The 18,932-nt window shown below is 38.5% G+C and overlaps 1 protein-coding gene across 1 annotated transcript in view; it reads left to right on the top strand.

The window, feature by feature from the left end:
- Positions 1–18,932, top strand: part of CRYBG1 (crystallin beta-gamma domain containing 1) — a 314,284-nt gene that overhangs the window by 278,227 nt on the left and 17,125 nt on the right. Inside the window, exons 10-16 of the mRNA XM_007940839.1 lie at positions 3,363–3,398; positions 4,093–4,247; positions 4,810–4,936; positions 5,041–5,186; positions 16,330–16,456; positions 16,658–16,690; positions 17,630–17,742. Coding sequence (XP_007939030.1) covers positions 3,363–3,398; positions 4,093–4,247; positions 4,810–4,936; positions 5,041–5,186; positions 16,330–16,456; positions 16,658–16,690; positions 17,630–17,742 — 737 coding nt within the window. The remainder of the gene's footprint in view (positions 1–3,362; positions 3,399–4,092; positions 4,248–4,809; positions 4,937–5,040; positions 5,187–16,329; positions 16,457–16,657; positions 16,691–17,629; positions 17,743–18,932) is intronic.

Below are 18,932 nucleotides of genomic sequence, written 5' to 3'. Positions count from 1 at the left end.
TTGGGTTTCCGAGGCAGTATCACTACGGAAGTAGACTGCCCTATCTTCCTTCCGAGGAGTGGCTGGTGGGTTTGAACCGCCAGCCTTCTGGTTAGCAGTCAAGTGCCTTAGGCACTATGCTACCAGAGCTCCTACATGAGCAGTGTGCACCAATCAAAACCAGCTGCCGTTGAGTCAGTTCCAGCTCCTGGCGACTGTGTGTGCCAGAGTACAACTGTGCGTCACATGGTTTTCACTGGCTGATTTTTCAGAAGTAGATTGCCAGGCCTTTCTTCCAAGGCACTTCTGGGTGGATTCAAACATCCAGCCTTTTGGTTATCAGCTGGTTACTAACTGTTTGCACCTCTCAGGGACACAGAACAGGGCATTTAGACCGAACCTGAGTGTCATGACAGAAAGCTGGGCTGGGTGGCAGTTTTGGGGGCATGGAGGCTGGGACAGAGGAGCCTTGGTACTGCAATGGTTAAAGTGTGAGGCTGCTAACCAGAAAGTCAGCAGTTCAAATCCCAGGCACTCCAAAGGAGAAAGATGTGGCAGTCTGCTTCCATAATGATTTATAGCATTGGAAACCTTATGGGGCAGTTCTATTCTGTCCTAAAGGGTCCTTGTGAGTCACAGTTGACTTGACGGCAATGGATTTGGGTTTATTTGTTTTTTGTTTTTGTTTTGGGGGCTGGAGCTGGATGTCCAAGTGAGTGCTGTTCTCCCGAGTATCAGCCTACGTGAGGAGCCTTGTTCATCCTCTATCTTATCACTGTATATAGCCTTGTTCTTCTCCTCTTCTGAGACTGTAAGCTTTGGGAGGACCCAACCTGCATGTGTCTTGTCCCAAGGTTGAACATGGTGTACAGCACATCACAGTAGTTGCTCACTGAATATCCACAGCAGGAGTAAATCTTCTGCTACCAACATATTTTTAAAACTGTACTTTGCAGTTGTCTTCAGAGTCCTTTGGAGACAAATCAGGAAGGCATTTTTTTTTTTCTTTTTTTAGCTATTCATTTTGTTTTATTATATTCAAATTAAAAAAATTATTGTGATTTGGGTGAAAGTTTACAGAGAAAATTAATCTTCCATACAGCAGTTCACATACACTTTGTCTCATGACATTGACTGCAATTTCCCACAATGCAACAGCTCCCTTACCACTTCCTCCCCATAGTTACCTCTACCCTGTATCCTTCCCTGCCATGCACTCATGCCCCCCAAGCTGTCTCCCTGTGCATACACAGCCCTTCTATTTTCCCATGATTGATCTCTCCAAGGAGTGTGTCTAGCTAATGTAAATGTTCAGTTCAGAGCCCTGTCTTTTGTTTGGCTGGAAGCCACAGGAATAGGTTCAGTTCCAGACCTGAAGGGTAGCTAGGGGCCATAGTCTCAGGGGTTCCACCAGGCTCTGTCAGACCAGCAAATCTGGTCCCCCTTTTTTTTTTTCTTTTAATAATTTTGAGTTTTGTTCCACATTGTTCTCCCACTCTATCCAGGATCTCCTACATAGATCCCACTCTGAGTGGTTAACAGTAGCCAGGCACCATCTAGTTCTTCTGGTCTTGTAGTCATATAGGCTGAGGATCACAAGGTGTAGCAGTCACTTGGACTAATTGTTTCCATGCAGTTTTTGTTTTCTGCATTCTTCTTTGTTCTGGATGAGGAGAGACCCATCGTTGCATCTAGATGGCCGCTTGCAAACTTTTAAGATCCCAGTCACTCGCCAAAGTAGCTTGTGGAACAATGTTTTTGTGTAGTACGTTATATCAGTTGAACTTGATGTCCCCTGTGACCATGGTCCTGAGCCCACAGGTCCAACTACTTGCTCCCTCTGGGTACCTGGCTGTGGCCAAGAAGTGGCTACAATCTTGTTCCTTGTCAGCTCTACTATATACCTGGAAAATCTTACAGAACATACAAATGCACTTGTAGAAACATTGTCTGCCAACCCTATACATGGTCATGGGCACACTTCCCTCTGTATTGTTGTTGTTGTTGTTATGTGCCGTCGTGTCAGACCCAACTCATACCAACCCCTCCTTGGGTTTCCAAGGCAGTATCACTATGGAAGTAGATTGCCCAACCTTCCTTCTGAGGAGTGGCTACTGGGTTTGAACCTCCAGACTTCTGGTTAGTAGTCTAAGTGCCTTAGGCACTATGCCACCAGAGCCTCCCCCCTTCCCCCCCCCCCCTCTGCATAGACATACCTAATAGTTTGGCCTGTCCACCCATCTATCTACCTGTATATCAATGTAGGAAGGCAATTTTTATCTTAACTCTACCCTTCCCACCAAAGCATTTGGTTTAATTGCCTATGTGTTTGTTGGTGTTAATGCAAATGATTTTTTATTTTTTCTTAAATCCACTTTCAAAAGCCAAGTTTTGTTAGCATTATGAATGTATGAAAGAATTACCCCAGGTTTTGAAAGCACTTTTTAATGATTTATGAAAGTGATAAGTTTATAGATTACTTTTGAAGGTGGCACTTACTTGGTTGTATAAGCACTGGTTTGTTGACAAACTCAGGCACATTCCTTTAGAATTACAAGTCATCTGGGGCATTTGTGCACCTTTTACCTGCACATTGTTTTAAAGCTGTTAATGTTACACTGGTGAAAAATATCATTCTGGCTTTCTCATTGATGATTTTAACTTCTGACCTGTTTAATATTTTCATGCAATCCCTTTTTCTCTGTTTTAGTGACTTTTTTTTTTAGGATTTAAAAAAATCTTTAGATGATAAAAATGTAATAATCCATCATAGACTCACCATTTGAGAAGTTCCAAATTTTCTTTAACAGTCTATGTAATTATCCCAGCAGTCTTCCAGATCTTATTGTGAACTTGTATGAACTCTGACAGGTTTGTAGGCTGTGGATTGTAAAATCAAATGCCTCCAGGGTTGAGCAAAAAATACCGATGAGTGAGGCTGACTGGGAGTTAAGCTAAGGGAGTGGTGGAGCCGCAAACCAGAGCTGTGCCTGGCTGAAGCACTAAGCTGGTGTAGGTTTAGGAAGTGCAGAAGGTGAAGGTTACTGCCTGTGAGAATCTGGGTCCAGTGATGTCAGATCTTAAGACTGTTGATCAAGAGAAGCCAGAAATAACTATTTTCATGAGAAATTTTCTGAGTTAAAACAAACAAAAACCTTAGTGGGTCAAAGAACACACAGACCACCAGTGTGACTCTACCCTTGACTGCCTTCCTCATGTCTTCATCTGCACTGTTGATAATTTAAAAACTGTCTCTCATAAATTTTAAAGCCTGAAATTACACTTTGAGATTCAATGGCTTACCACCAACTACCATGGGTAATATAAAATGGTGATGTATCGATGAAAATTTATTTTTCTTACTATGTCATTTTACTTCCCAGGGTGGCCGTAAAGTTGAATTCCCTACAGATCCAAAGGTAAAAGAAAAAATAATATTTTTAGTTGTATTCCCACTCCATCTCCATGGATATAAAACTTGTATGACTTCACATATAAGCCTCCATAAAACATTAATTGCAGCCAAAAAAAAGTTGCTGCAACTTACACATGCCATCCTCTAGGTAGTAGTTACCACTAGCAGTATGTGTAGCCATGACCCAAACGGTTCAACGTTATATTAAGTTCATAATTTGTGGTTGGATTTACTAATTGTAAGGCCTGTTGCTGTTTGTCAATTAGCCAAGATGATTTTTTTTTCTTTTCCAGACAAGCTCCTTGCCAGCTCCAAAGTGCTCTTTTCACTATTTCTGTGTCTCACGTCTATGCCACATACTGTGATAATGTAGTTAGTTCCATATTTAAAGCAACTTCAGAACTCTCTGGTTTCTAAGTTTTGCCTAAACAGTATCCTACATCTCAGTTCTGGACATTGACCAAAAGGCAGCTATTTAGAAACTTATCTTTGGAACTTTGGTTGTGGGCTATCCACAGCAGGAGAAAAGAGCCTGATTTTTTTTTTTTTTTCTAACTATATTATAGTATGTTGTTATTTAGTTAATTTTAAAAAACATGATTAGAACATATTAATTTGTGTTCTAGGACTTAGTGGTATTAAATGACTGATTTAATTAGCTTTGAACAAACTGCTGGTGCATTTCATTTCTATTGTAGGCAATTGTCTATGAAAAGCCTTTCTTTGAAGGAAGATGTGTGGAACTAGAAACAGAAATGTGGAGCTTTCTTACGGAAGGAGGTGAAACAGAAACGACTGAAGATGATGGTTTGCCTTTGACGTCAGTGGGGTCTGTGAAAGTTCTAAGAGGCATGTAAGTACATGGAGGTAACCAGCCTCTAAGGATTATATCTATGTTCTCAGCCTGTCATGACCAGGATTTGAGGGCTGGTTTGGGCAACTAAGCAAAATGTTGATAAATTGGCCCATTGGGATTGTTACTAGTCAATGACAACTTGCTTTCCAATTATTATGATCACATTTCCTATATTATGAATCTTACGCATTTCCTTTAGAAGCATGTACTGAAATTGGTCTTGTTATAATTAGACAAAAATGCATAGTATTTAATTACTATTTGAAGAGAATAGATCCAATTTTATTTGATGAGTTTCTTTTCAATCAGATCTTATTAAATACACATAAACACATGCTCACACATGCTCCTTTACAGAACTGCTAACTATTTCTTAGATTATTTTCTCAAGCTCTTCTGTTGTCCCTTAAATTTTAGAGAAGAAGCCCAGTGGTCATAATGCATAAATCCATGTCTGACTTTGTAACTATTTGTTGTTTGTTAAGGAAACTGATGTAAACACAGGAAAAAAATTAACACAATTAAAAATTATTACTCCTTCATGTTCTTTCCACTGCAGTTGGGTTGCTTATGAGAAGCCTGGATTTACAGGTCATCAGTATTTGCTAGAAGAAGGTGAATACAAGGACTGGAAAGATTGGGGAGGTTACAATGGAGAACTTCAGTCTTTACGACCTATATTAGGTGTAAGTTAAAGAAAAGCCAAAGGCTTAATACTTGGTTGTTTGTTTTTTTTTTTTGCATAATAAATAGCTGACCTTTGATTTAAAAAGTTTTTTTTCCTCTATAGGATTTTTCAAATGCCCACATGATAATGTACAGTGAAAAAAACTTTGGTACTAAAGGTGCCAGTATTGATGTATTAGGAATTGTTGCCAATTTAAAGGAGACTGGATATGGAGTGAAGACACAGTCTATTAACGTGCTGAGTGGAGTGTAAGTGAAATAACCTAAACTGGGCTTCTCTTTGGTTTGTGTCAGTCTAATAAAGTATCTTACACAGTAGTTACTCAGTAATGAAGTAGCTCTACAGCTAAACAGGAAAACAGTCACTTGACACCCACTGCCATAATATTTTTACAACTGCTTTTTAAAATCTTTCTTATATTATCTTTTGTTAAGTGTAATAAAGCACTGGAGTGGCTTTGGGATGTCATGATGGTAATCTACAGATTTGCTTCCCTAGTCATTTTGCGTGGAAAGGTCTCAGGAATTTCTTACAATGGGAGTCAAATAATGGTAGTAATTTAATATTAGAAACCTGAGATTAGGACATAATCTCATTAGATTTTCCTATAGCTCTGCACTCAGTCTTGTGTGTGTGTTTTCACAATCATTTTGACATAAAAATAGTAATTTAAATGTACTCGAAGTTAGCAGTTGAATGTTTTACTAGTGCTAAAGCAAATTTTTCTTGGAAGATGGATAAGCCAAGACTCTTTGGGTTGCAAGTGATTGCTAACCAACCTCAATTGGCTTAAGTAATATAAATGGAGTTATTGGTTTATATAACTGAAAAGTCACGGAAAAGATTTTGGCCTCAAGCGCAGCTGCATGTGTGGTTAAAACATTGTCATTGGAAGTTGGTATCTCTTTCTCTTGATTGGGCTTTCCTCTACATTGGCCTAATTTTTGGCAGGCCCTTCTTTCCACCTAGTAGCATCTGGCTTTGGTCGTCTAACTCATTAATGCTGGTAGAAAAGAGCTTCACTTTTTTACAAAAGTTCCAGCGTTGACTTTGATTCTTTAGGTGTGGGTCAGGCACATGCCCAAACCAATCACTGTAGGCAGGGAGATGACCATGCCTAGGTTATGTGCCCTTCCTTGGAACTGAGATAGAGTGCAGCCTCTTAGGAGCCATGTGGATATGCCTGGAGTGGGTGGTTCCTCAGGATCACCAGAAGGAGTTGGGATGGATACTGGATGGGATAGAACAGCAGAGGTCCATTACAAAGAGTTACGTTATTATTTTTTTGATGCAAACGGATATCTGTTCTAATTTCTTATTAATGAGAATATTCTCAGATAGTTGCATGAACTCACTGGTGCTGTTGAGAATGTTTGATGTTAGGTTTTTGATGTCATGAGTGCTAAGGCTACTTGGATCATTCTAACCATAGCTCTGTTGTACTTCATGATGCCTCCCACAGTAACCTGCCCACAGTATGCATTTACTGTTAGTCATGTTTACCAAATCCTTGTGTAGGCTGTTGTATGTGGTACGATCTTGATGGAATGAGATAAGTGTTTTCCATTATTAGTAGGAAATGCCTGTACTTGGTCCTGTTATGGAACCCTAACGTTTTAGAATTAGTGTTGGCTGCCCACAAAAATTACGGAATGGCAGAGGCATCTGAAATGTTGTTATGGTTCTACATTATTTTAGAGTGTCTTTAAAGTTAATTATTTAGAAAAAATAGTGGACAACTCAGTCTGGTGAAACAGGCAACATTTTGAAATTCACCAGGTGTGTTGGCACTATTAGTCAGAGCCCAGTCATCCACCTTAGGCAAAGAAGCAAAAGGATGCTAGTACAATTTGCTTAGACTATTTATGTAGATTATACTGTTTAAAAAAAAAAAAAAAGGTGGAATTATTGTGCTCTGAACCTGAGCCAATCCCCTTTCCTTTTTCCCCAGTCCTTGCTAGCTTAAAACATATTTCCTTCATAAAAATTGCTTCTATATGTTTCTATTTTTAGTCATTTCTAGTTGCATTTCCTGCCTTAGGTTTTTCTCTGGGTGTAGTAGTTGTTGGTGCTGGGGAGGAGGAGGAGGAAGTCGACGGGAGGCATGTGCCCACACATGCACACATACCACTTCCTTTACATTCTTCACACCCAGCGATTGTGGCTTCTGGGTTTACCAAGGCCAGGTGCTTCTGAATATTTCATTCAGTTGATCATTTGACAAATATTTATGAAGGTCTGTTATGTGCACAGCATTATAGTTATGTCCTCAAAGAAGTTACAGTATTTATGTAAAATGTAAGTATTGGTTCAAAAGAGTTAGAGATTACGTGCTTTGGGAATCCACAACAGGGAGAGATTGATTTCCAGTCTGGGCACAAGGAAGAGTTTGTGGAGGAGGTGGCACTAGAGTGGGACCCTGAAAGACAGGAAAGTTTGGATGGTCCACAATGAGGAAGGAAGACTAACGTACAGTTTCAAATGAAAGTTATTTTTATTTTATTTTAGTGGCTTTATTCTTGTTAGTAGATAAGCATTTTTGTCTGGATCCTTATTTCTTAGTATGGGATTCAAAGTCAGAAAAAATACTTTTGAAATTCTTGTTCTATGGGAGTTTCCCCCAGTAAGCTCACTATCAAATGGCTAAATCCCTGGATACTAAACTTTATTAAAGAGCCCTGGTGGCACTCTGGTGACCTAGTGAAAAAGGCATTTGACTGCTAACCAGAAGGTCAGCGGTTCAAACCCACTAGCCACTCCACTGAAGGAAGATGGGGCGATCTACTTCCATAAAGATTTACAGCCTTGGAAACCCAGTAGGGGTCGGTATGAGTCAGAATCAACTCAATGGCAGTGAGTTGTTTTTTTTCTGGTGGCACAGTGGTTAAAACACTAGGCTGTTAACTGAAAGGTCAGCAGTTCAAAGCCACTAGCTACTCTGCAAGAGAAAGATATAGCAGTCTGCTTCCAGTAATGATTACAGTCTTGGAAACCCTATGGGGCAGTTCCACTCTGTCCTATGCAGGATCGCTAGGAGTCGGAATTCACTCCACGGCGATGGATTTGGGTAATTTGATTACTAGCTCAGAAACTTTCAGAAGATGCTCATGAACCCAACTGCATTCCATTTCCTCCTGGAACATCAAAGGAAATACCTTTACACAGCCCTACTCATCATTTTCTAGTTCAGTGTTCTACTCTTTCTCAAATAGTAGAAATTGGGCTATTTAAAACAAACAAACAAACAAAAACCTAAGCATAGTGAAATGCTTTAGAGTTCATATAAAAAATAAAATTGTTTTAAATTCTTTTTATTTTTTCTTCTCCACACATGAGCTAGTCTGCACTGCAGGCTTTAATTTCTGAGCACTTATTCCACCAGGCTGGGACCCGTTAATACTTGTACACCTCCCCGCCCCCAGTAGTCTTATAAGCAAAGAAGTGTTGATTCATATGTGCAGAATACATTTAAACAAAGACAGGGAGGAATTTTCTCTTAAGAGTCCAAGTAAAAGTAGACTCTAAATCATAGATATACCAGAGAATCTCTGATCTGAGTTTTGTTGTGTTTTTGTTTTTCCCCCTATAATCAAGGATGATTCATCTAGGGCTGTATCTTAGAATGAAAATAAAATTATAGTCAATTTAAGTAATATCTGAATTAGATAGGCTACCTATGTGTTGCATATTTACTTACAAGTAGTTTATTTTCATTTTATAGGGAGTGAAAGTACCCATACTTGCTTAAGAAAACAAAAAAGATTGGATGAAACTTCTCCTGGACTTGCTCAGTTATTACTCTCTCTCTTTTGTGTATCCAATCCCCTTCTCACGGGCTTTTTACCTGCCTGGTAGATAAGCTGGGAGCTCTGGTGGCATAGTGCCTAAGGCATTTGACTGCTAACCAGAAGACTGGCAGTTCAAACCCACCAGGCACTCCTCAGAAGGAAAGTCAGGCAACCTACTGCCATAGTGATACCACCTCTATGAGTCGGATTTGACTCGATGGCAGTGAGTTTGCATTTTTTGTTTTTTTTTTGGTAGATATGCCCATATCAACTAACCTTAAAGTCAAACAATCAAATGAAAAGGTCTTTAACCAAACTCTGTTCTTCTCTAACTTGTTACTGACCCAGAGCCCTGCCAAGAACACCTTTTGTGATATGACTTAGATTTTCTGGATATACAGACACTCTTCCCTATGGAGTGACGCTTCACACTTCTTTGTTGCCATTTTCCCCTTCATAACATGTGACAGGTTAAAGGCAGTATAAACAGAGGCACACACACACACACTCACACACACCTATGTGCTGTCCAATTTCACATGATGTGAGTGCTGTGACCTTGCCCAACCTCCTTATTTATAAATGAAAATGAAATTTGACAAAGGTTGTTGTTGTTGTTGTTATGTGCCGTCCAGTTGGACCCGACTCATAGCGCCCCCCTCCTTGGGTTTCCGAAGCGGTATCACTACAGAAGGAGATTGCCCCATCTTCCTTCCGAGGAGTGGCTGGTGGGTTTGAACCGCCAGCCTTCTGGTTAGCAGTCAAGTGCCTTAGGCACTATGCTACCAGAACTCCTGAAATTTCATGTTAGGGCTACAGCTAGAACTAGATCTCCTAACTCATCAGCTCACATTATTTAAAGCATAACTAGAAACCAACATGAGTTGCTGTTGAGTCAGAGTAGATCTACACTCCATAGATTTAATCTCCTTTCTGAAGTAGATCACCAGGCCTTTCTTCCAAGGTGTCTCTGTGCACACTGGAACTTCCAACCCTTTCACTAGCAGCTGACCATGTTAACCATTTGCATCACCCAGGGACTAGGTAAAAATAATAGATTTTTTAAACCTGTTAATGAGGATTTGATGGTGAGGGAAGGGAAGTGTTTTCTGAAATAGACCACACCTGCTGCCTACTGCCATCTGCTCCATTCGGATAGGCAGAAGTGAGTTATGGATATTAGTTGTCAAAAGCTACTTATTGCTTGAGATTTTTGCAATGTTCTTTTTCTCCTTTTCATTTTCTAGTAGTGATAGCAGTTGAGTTTTCAGTTTCAGTTACCTAACAGTGCTCTGACAGGAATATACCACAAGTGGAGTGACTTGAACAAACAAGAGTTTATTCTCTCACAGTTTGGAGGCTTTAAGTCTGAGTTCAAAGTGCCAGATTCTAGGGGCTGGGTGAAAGCCCCTCCACCTTGGGCTTCAGCTCTATCAGCCCACTGAATCCACAGGCATCTCTTCACTCAGGCAGCTGCTAGCTGCTGAGGCTAACAAACCCAAAGTCAACAAGTGAAAAGGCACAGTCTCCATACTACTAAACCACATGTCAGGCCATTAATTCAAGTCCATTAATAGTCCCAAGATTGGCAAGGCAACATGGCAGGCTTCTGAACCATGACTCAGCTATGTACAGTGTTCAAGCATGCCATCAGCTGGAGACCTTCCTCAAAGTTGTTTCTTATATACTGGAAGCAGACCACATCCTTAAAGCAGCTACTCATATGCCCCAGTAGATTCCACCATGGAATTAATCACCAGTCTCACCATGGGGAATAACTACATCCAGCTGCCCAGCCACTCAACCAGGCCCAGCCAAGTTGACAACAACCTTAACTACCACAAGTTTTTTTTTTTTTTTTTTAAATCAAGCCATTTAGATAGTAAATTCATAATCTACTGGATGAATGCAAAGAATACCAGAAAGATGTTTATTTATGTTTTATTGACTATGCAAAAGCATTTGACTATGTGGGTCATAACGAATTATGGATAACATTGAGAAGAATAGGAATTCCAGAACACTTAATTGTACTCAAGAGAAACCTGTACATGGACCAGGAGGCTATTGTTCAAACAGAAGGGGATACTGCATGGAAGGGAGTGTGTCAGGGTTATATCCTTTCACCATACAAACTCAATCTGTATGTTGAGCAAGTAATATAAGAAGCTGGACTGTATGAAGAAGAACACAACATCTTGGATTGGAGGAAGAGTCTTTAACAGCCTACTTGCTGAAAGTGAAGATGACTTGAAGCACTTACTGATGAACATTAAAGACTGCAGTGTGGTTTACATCTCATCATAAAGAAAACAAAAATCCTCACAGCTGAGCCAATAAGCAGCATCATGATAAGTGGAGAAAAGATTGAAGTTATCAAAGATTTCATATTGCTTGGATCCCCAATCAACACCAATGGAAGCAGCAGTTAAGAAATCAGATGATGTATTGTATTGGGCAAATATGCTGCAAAAGACCTCTTTCAAGTGCTGAAGAGCAAAGATGTCTCTTTGAAGACTAAGGTGTGCCTAACCCAAGCCATGGTGTTTTCAATCACCTTATATGCATGTGAAGGTGGGGCAATGAAAAAAGAAGACAGAAGAGTTGATGGTTTTGATGAAGAATACTGAAAGTACCATGGACTGCCAGAAGAACTAACAAATCTGTCCTGGAAGAAGGCAGCCGGGATGCTCCTTGGAAGCAAGAATGGCTGGACTTCGTCTCACCTACTTTGGTCATGTTGTCAGAAGGGACCATTCCCTGGAGAAGGATATCATGCTTGGTAAGGTGGGAGGTCAGTGAAAAAGGCAAAGATCCTCAACAAGATGGATTGACACAATGGCTGCAACAGTGGGCTCGGGTATAGCTAGTATTGTTAGGCTGGTGCAGGACCAGGCAGTGTTTCGTTCTATTGTACATAGAGTTGCTATGAGTCAGATCTGACTTGATGGCACTTAACAACAATAACAATATTCTAATTATGAAGTATGTGGGCTGTTATAGTATACTACAACAGTAAATGAAAGGAAACTGTATAGGGTCAATGGCAGTAAGGTCACAGAGTGAAGGAAGAGTGAAGGAGGAGTAGTTCAGTCATGACCTGGCCATTAATTGATTGTGTTGTCTTGTGCAAATCACTTCACATTAAAAATAAATATGTGCAAATGATTATCAGTCATGATTCTTACCCATCTGAGAACTTTTTTCTTTTTTTTAAGATACAGCTCTGCCCCCATGGAGCTTACAAACTATCTATCTGTAAACTTTTGAGGGCAGGGGTTTTGTCTTTCATTTTTGTATTCACAGTTTCAGTCTGGTTTCTGACACATAGTAAATGACTAATCAATGTTGATTGGATGAATAAATGAATTGAAAATTAACATTCCTGTGTCTTTGGGCTTTCTAGCCTTTAAAAGGGAATATCAGTACCTCTCTACAAGATTAAATGTGATAATAGATGTGAAAGCATTTTGGAAAGTTCTGAGTTGTCTCTTCAAAGGAGCGTTGACTTTAATGACTTGGATGGAGTAAAGATTTCTGGACTTTGATTTGCTAATGTGGCATGACTCAAAATCATACAAAACAGTGAGAAGTATTAATAAAGGAAAATTGGAAGTTGTTGGAAATTAAATGAAATTCTTGAAGATCAATATCCCAGGCATTAGTGAGTTGAAATGGACCGGTATTGGCCATTTTGAATCAGATAATCAGATCGTCTGTTGTCCTGGGAATGACAAATTGAAGAGAAACAGCATCCCATCCATTGTCAAAAAGAACTTTTCAAGATCTTTCCTGAAATCAGTGCTGTCAGTGATAGGATAATATCCATATGTTTACAAGAAGAGCAGTTAATTGAATACAACTATTATTCAAATTTACATACCAACCACCAATGCCAAAGATGAAAATTTGAAGTTTTTTTTTAAATTTTTATTGTGATTTGGATGAAAGTTTAAAGAGCGAATTCATTTCCCTTACAAGCAGTTCACATCCACTTTGTCTCATGACATGGTCTACAATTTCCCACAATGAGACAGCTCTCTTCTCACTTCCTCTCCATAGTTACCTCTTCCCTGTGTCCTTCCCTCCCATGCACTCCTGCCCCCTAAGCTGCCTCCCTGTGCATACACAGCCCTTCTATTCTCCCATGATTGAACTCTCCAAGGAGTGTGTATACCTAATGTAAATGTTCAGCTCATAAGACTGTCTTTTGTTTGGCTGGAAGCCACTGGAGTGGGTTAGAATTTGAAGATTTTTACCAACTTCTGCAGTTTGAAATCGATCAGACATGCAGTTAAGATGCACTTATAATTACTGGTATTGGAATGAGAGAGTTGGAAACAAAGAAGAAGGATCAGTAATTGGATAATAGGGTCTTGATGATAGAAATGACACTGGAGATCATATGATAGAATTTTGAAAGACTAATGACTTATTCCTTGGAAATACCTTTTATAACCACACAAACAGCAACTATACACATGGATCTCACTGAATGGAATATACAAGAATAAAATTGACTATATATGTGGAAAGAGATGATGGAGAAGTATTATCAATCAGAACAAGGCCAGGGACCCACTATGAAATGACCGTTCTTGGAAGGAAGGTTGGGCAATCTACTTCTGTAGTGATACTGCCTGGGAAACCCAAGGAGGGGTTGCTATGAGTCAGATCCAACTCAACAGCAGTGAGTTTGGGTTTTTTGGTTAAGCTCAAGATGAAATTAAAGAAAATTAAAACAAGTCCATGAGGGCAAAGTACGAACATGAGTATATCACATCTGAATTTAGAAACCATCTCAAAACAGACTTGAGGCATTGAACACCAATGACTAAACAAGTTGTGGGGTGATATCAAGGACATCATACATGAAGAAAGCAAAAGCTCATTAAAGAGAAAAATTTTTAAAAAGACCAAAATAGATGTCAGAAGAGACCCTGAAATTTACTCTTGAATGTAGAGTCACTAAAATGAATGGAAGAAATGGAGGAAAAAAGCTGAACTGATTTCAAAGGATAGCTCAAGAAGACAAAGTAAAGTATTAAAATGAAATATGCAAAGACCTGGAGTTAGAAAACCAAAAAGGAAGAATGCACTTGACATTTCTCAAGCTGAAAGAAATGAAGAAAAACTTCAAGCCTCAAGTTGCAATAGTGAAGGATTCTATGGGCAAAATACTGAATAATACAGTAAGCATCAAAAGAAGATAGAAAAAAAGAATTAGTAGATGTACAACCATTTCAGGAGGTAGCATATGATCGAGAACCAATGGTATTGAAGGAAGGAGTCCAAGCTGCACTGAAGGCATTGGTGAAAAACAAGGCTCCAGAAATTGATGGAATACCAATACAGATTTTTCAACAAATGGATGTAACACTGAAAGTACTCACACATTTATACCAAGAAATTTGGAAGACAGCTATCTGGACAATTGACTGGAAGAGGTCCATATTTGTGCCCATTCCAAAGAAAGGTGATCCCTAATGGGGGACTGTAAAATGATACAACCAAGCAGTATGGCAATTCCTTAAAAAATTGGAAATAGTAATACCATTTGACCCAGCAAATTACTAGGTATATATCCTAAACAAGTGAGAACCAGGACAAGAACAGATATATGCACACTCATGTTCATCGCAACGCTATTTACAATAGCAAAAAGATGGTAACAACCTAGGTGCCCATTAACAGAAGAATGGATAACCAAACTATGCTACCTACACACAATGGAATACTATGCAACCATAAAGAATAACGTAGAATCTGTAAAACACTGCATAACATAAATGAACTTGGAGGACATTACACTGAGTGAAATAAGTCAATCACAAAAGGATAAATATTATATCAGTCTGTTGTTGTAAACAACCAAGGAGCTCTGGTGGCATAGTGCGTAAGGCATTTGACTGCTAACCAGAAGGCTGGCGGTTCAAACCCACCAGCCACTCCTCGGAAGGAAGACTGGACAATCTACTTCCATAGTGATACTGCCTCGGAAGCCCAAGAAGGGGTTGTTATGAGTCGGATCCGACTTGACAGCTGTGAATTTGTTTGTTAGTTTGTTATTGTAAAAAGTCGAGGAAAAGTTTATATATAGAAGGAAATTTTCTTTGTTGGTTACCAGGGGTGGGAGGGAAAGGGAGGAAACACTGCTAGATAGGTAGAAACAAGTATTGATTTGGGTAAAGAGAAGGGCAATGTACCAAATGTGGGTGATGAACATGGTGGCATTGAGAAGGAGGAAGACATAGAGTGGTGCATAGGAGGTACAGACAACAAAGATGAACCCTTTTGCACATACAGTACTGTGTTGTCAGTGAAGGCAAACATTGGTCTACTGGTAGATAAATGGATGGACAGGCTGAACTATAAGGTGTGTCTATGTAGGGGGGACACAACAAACACACTGTTGTTGATTCTGGTTAGCAGTCAAATGCCTCAGGCACTATGCCACCAGAGCTCCTTATACTCATATATAGGTATTATGATTTTTTAATTTATTTTTATTTTTTATTATTATTATGATTTTTAAGCTCTGAGAGAAGCACAACAACAATGAATTAACTGAGGAGTAGATACTCAGTAGTAGTAGCTACTCTACTCTACACATTTGCTTTTCTCTTCCTTTCAAAAATCTTTAGGATTTGTTCACTGGCCATTATATTCTGTCCTCTAGTTTCATTATGAGTTGGAATCAACTGGATAGCAATGGGTTAGCTACTGAATATTTCTCCAACATGACAAAATTGAAAAGCTTCTTCATTCCAAAGACCTTTTCTTTGAATAGAAAATAGTATCAATAAGCTGATTTCCTTAGTTTCCTTCTCTGAATTTAGAATACTATAATGATAAATGAAAATACTCACAAAGAGATTTGTTTTTACTGTTTCTTTTACTTTGTTCAATTTTATTCCATAATGGTGTCATTTTGGAACTTGTTTTAAATAAAATTTTAGTTTTAAATAGATGCTCTTTTTTTTTTTTTTAACATTTCTTCTGTTAATTTTTTTTTCAGTGTGGTTGGTTGTGTAATAGACCCAGCTTCCTGTAAGCTCTTTCTGCCAAAATATTTTAATGTTGGTAATAAAAGGAATTGCTGATTGCTTATTAACAGAACTTTTGCAAGTTTTTGAAAGTCCAAATTGTTTCTTCAGAATTAGAAAGAAACACATTAAAAAATAAATAAAAGAATGAAAGAAACACATTTGCAACTACTGTCACAAAATGTGTATAAATTGTTGAATGGGAAACTAAAGTGCTCTGTAAACTTTCACCCAAAGCACAATAAAATGTTCAAAAAAACAAAGGGAAAGAAGGAAACACAGATATCCACATTGGAGCTGTTTCTTATTAAATGGGATTTGACAAGCGAGGGCACAAAAAGGTTCATGTAAAGATTTGTTTGCTTACTGTTTTGATGTGTCGTATATACAGATCTGTCTGCTCCTGAAAGATGAATAGAGAACAAGAAAAATTTAAAGATTACTTATTAGCAAAACAAATAAATACCTGTATGATACATATTAACTCAAATATGTTTGATAGCTTTATTTTACATGTTAAATATGAATTATACAAGTTAGTGTTTTTATTTCTTTAGATGGGTAGCATATGAAAACCCAGACTTCACAGGAGAACAGTACATACTGGATAAAGGCTTATATACCAATTTCGAGGATTGGGGAGGCAAAAATTGTAAGATCTCTTCTCTTCAGCCCATATGTTTGGTAAGGAGAGAAATTTTTGTATGAGAAAAATTCATTGAACTGTGGATTTCCTTAATGTTTGCTCCTGGTTATGTAATATTGATTGTTATAGAAATATTCTGAGGTTATGTTTAATAGTAATTACTGATATTCTGGAAGAAAAGACTTGTTCAAAATTCTATTCTACTCATTTGCTTTTCTCTTCCTTTTAAAAATCTTTAGGATTCGTTCACTGGCCCAAGGAGAAGAAATAAGGTAACTTTAAAAAAATTTCTATTTTCTATAATTAGGGGTCTTCCATTTAAAAGCCAAACTTTCCTTATGTGTAACATGTCAGATATTTGGGATATTTTGTTAGTTTTAACCACTCTAGTGCATGAAAGCATAATTATATTTTTTAAATGTGGTTTAAGTTTACTTTTAACTTAATTGATAGCATTCTGGACTATCTCTAAATATTAAATTATTAAAATGTGATTGTTATATAAAGTTGGATTTTATATCATTACATTGAATCAGAGTTTACATTAATATGCCAAGATTAGTATTTCACATAGTAGCATATAGTCATTACGCTATATGTCAACTAGAATAATGAATTTTCATATTTGCTGTGTCTGCATTAGACACACATTTTTATGGTCTCTCACTCAAGCCTTTTCAATGCTGACTCTCTACATCAACCGAAGTGTTACAGACGTTATTTAGACTTTTTAATGGAAATGTTCAGACAGCCATAATTATAGAAGCACAAACCCCATGGCATCATCCTTTATTGGAAATCTCTCTGCATCCAATAAAAATTCCAATAAGTCAGCAAGTATCTTCCATTGAAAGGTAGAAAAACTATGCTATGTATTTCTAAAATACAGTTTATTGTTAATGATGAAGAATTACTTTTGGCCACAACAACACTTTAAAGTACTCACCCATTATTACAATATGGTGTTCTATAGAAAGCTATGCTTTCTACTGTTGGATCTTCCTTTGATGTCTCAAATTAAGCAGTCATGAACGGCACAGCCAACGTGTTTCTAATTGGCCATTAATGTAGAAATAGAAACCTAAGGATTTTTTAAAATTCACAACAGTTTACAAGAGTTAACAAGTCATGTTTGGGTCATCATTTCAAAGTCTGAATGAGTTCATGTGTATAGGAAAATAATTTATGTGTTTCTGTTTACTTTTTCAAAGATTCACTTGTTTTCAGAACCACAGTTTCAAGGTTCCAGCCAAAGTTTTGAAGAAACAACAAATCAAATTGATGATTCATTTTCTGCAAAGTCTTGTAGAGTTTTAGGAGGCAGGTAGGTGACTGTAAAGCCTACTCACTGGGGGAAAATACAATACACACATCAGCAAGTATTTAGCAACAGCCATTAGAAGCTTAACACTATATGAAACTATCAAATGATCTAAGACCATAGTAGCACTGAAGTACTTTTGGCAGCATCTGAGTGCTGGATATCAGAGGACACGGAGGTCAGTGCGGATTGGAGAAGTTGAAGATCATCTCTTGTGTAATGGGATTCATACCAGCTTGTTTTGGTACTCTCTAGATGGCCTACTTTTATTACTCTCTGAGCCTGTTCCATAATCTGTAAGAAAGTTGGGCTCTAGATGATCTCTATGGCACCTGCAAAGGCAGATTTTTGTCTAGGTACATAGGAGTCGGATAGACGGTCTGGATGAGAAGAACATGAAAAGTGCATGACTGAGTGCATTGCTGATCAGGAAGCACACCAGCCTCCATAGCTAGAGGTCTGTGTACTGAGTGGAGGGGAAGCAGTTTGGACAGGGATCAGGTTGTGAAGACCCGTCCTGAGCATATGAGTTTAGCTGCATGCTGTAAGAAACACAAGATAGGGAAAATCAGTGAGCTCAAAAATACCATGCTGAAAACAGTAGTTGTAAATAAGCTTTATTAGAGGTCAGAGGAACGTGGGAAACCTAGGAGCAATCTGTGCAGAGATGATGAGTCCAATGATAATAGTAGTAGTAATAATAATGCCTTTAATCGTATAGTTCTTTATGGTCTGAATAGCTTAATCACATCTCATTAGTCGGGTTTGATTCGATGGCACATAACAACAACAACAATAACAACAAATACATAAATGCACAGAAAGCTTCACCCTTTATTAAGGAGTCCTGGTGGCAAGTGCTTCAAGTTCTTGGGCTGCTAACCACAAAGCTGGTAGTTGGAACCCACCAGCTGCTCTGTGGGAGAAACATGTGGCAGTCTGTGTCTGTAAAGATGTACAGCCTGGGGTAATCTTTCTTCCGAGGTGCTGCTGGGTGGGTTTGAACCACCAACCTCCAGTTAGTAGTTGAGTGCAAACTGTGTTACCCACAGACCTTAAGCCAGTTACCATTGAATAGATTCCAACCCATGATGACCATATGTGTGTCATTGTAGAACTGTGTTCCATAGGGTTTTCAATGGCTGATATATTTTTTTTTAATTTTATTTGGATTTGGGTGGAAGCTTACAGAG

The sequence above is a fragment of the Orycteropus afer genome, unplaced genomic scaffold, assembly GCF_000298275.1.
Source record: "Orycteropus afer afer isolate SDZICR_OR568_19922 unplaced genomic scaffold, OryAfe1.0 scaffold00072, whole genome shotgun sequence".
NCBI lineage: Eukaryota > Metazoa > Chordata > Mammalia > Tubulidentata > Orycteropodidae > Orycteropus > Orycteropus afer.
This window is presented reverse-complemented; position numbering and strand designations above follow the sequence as displayed.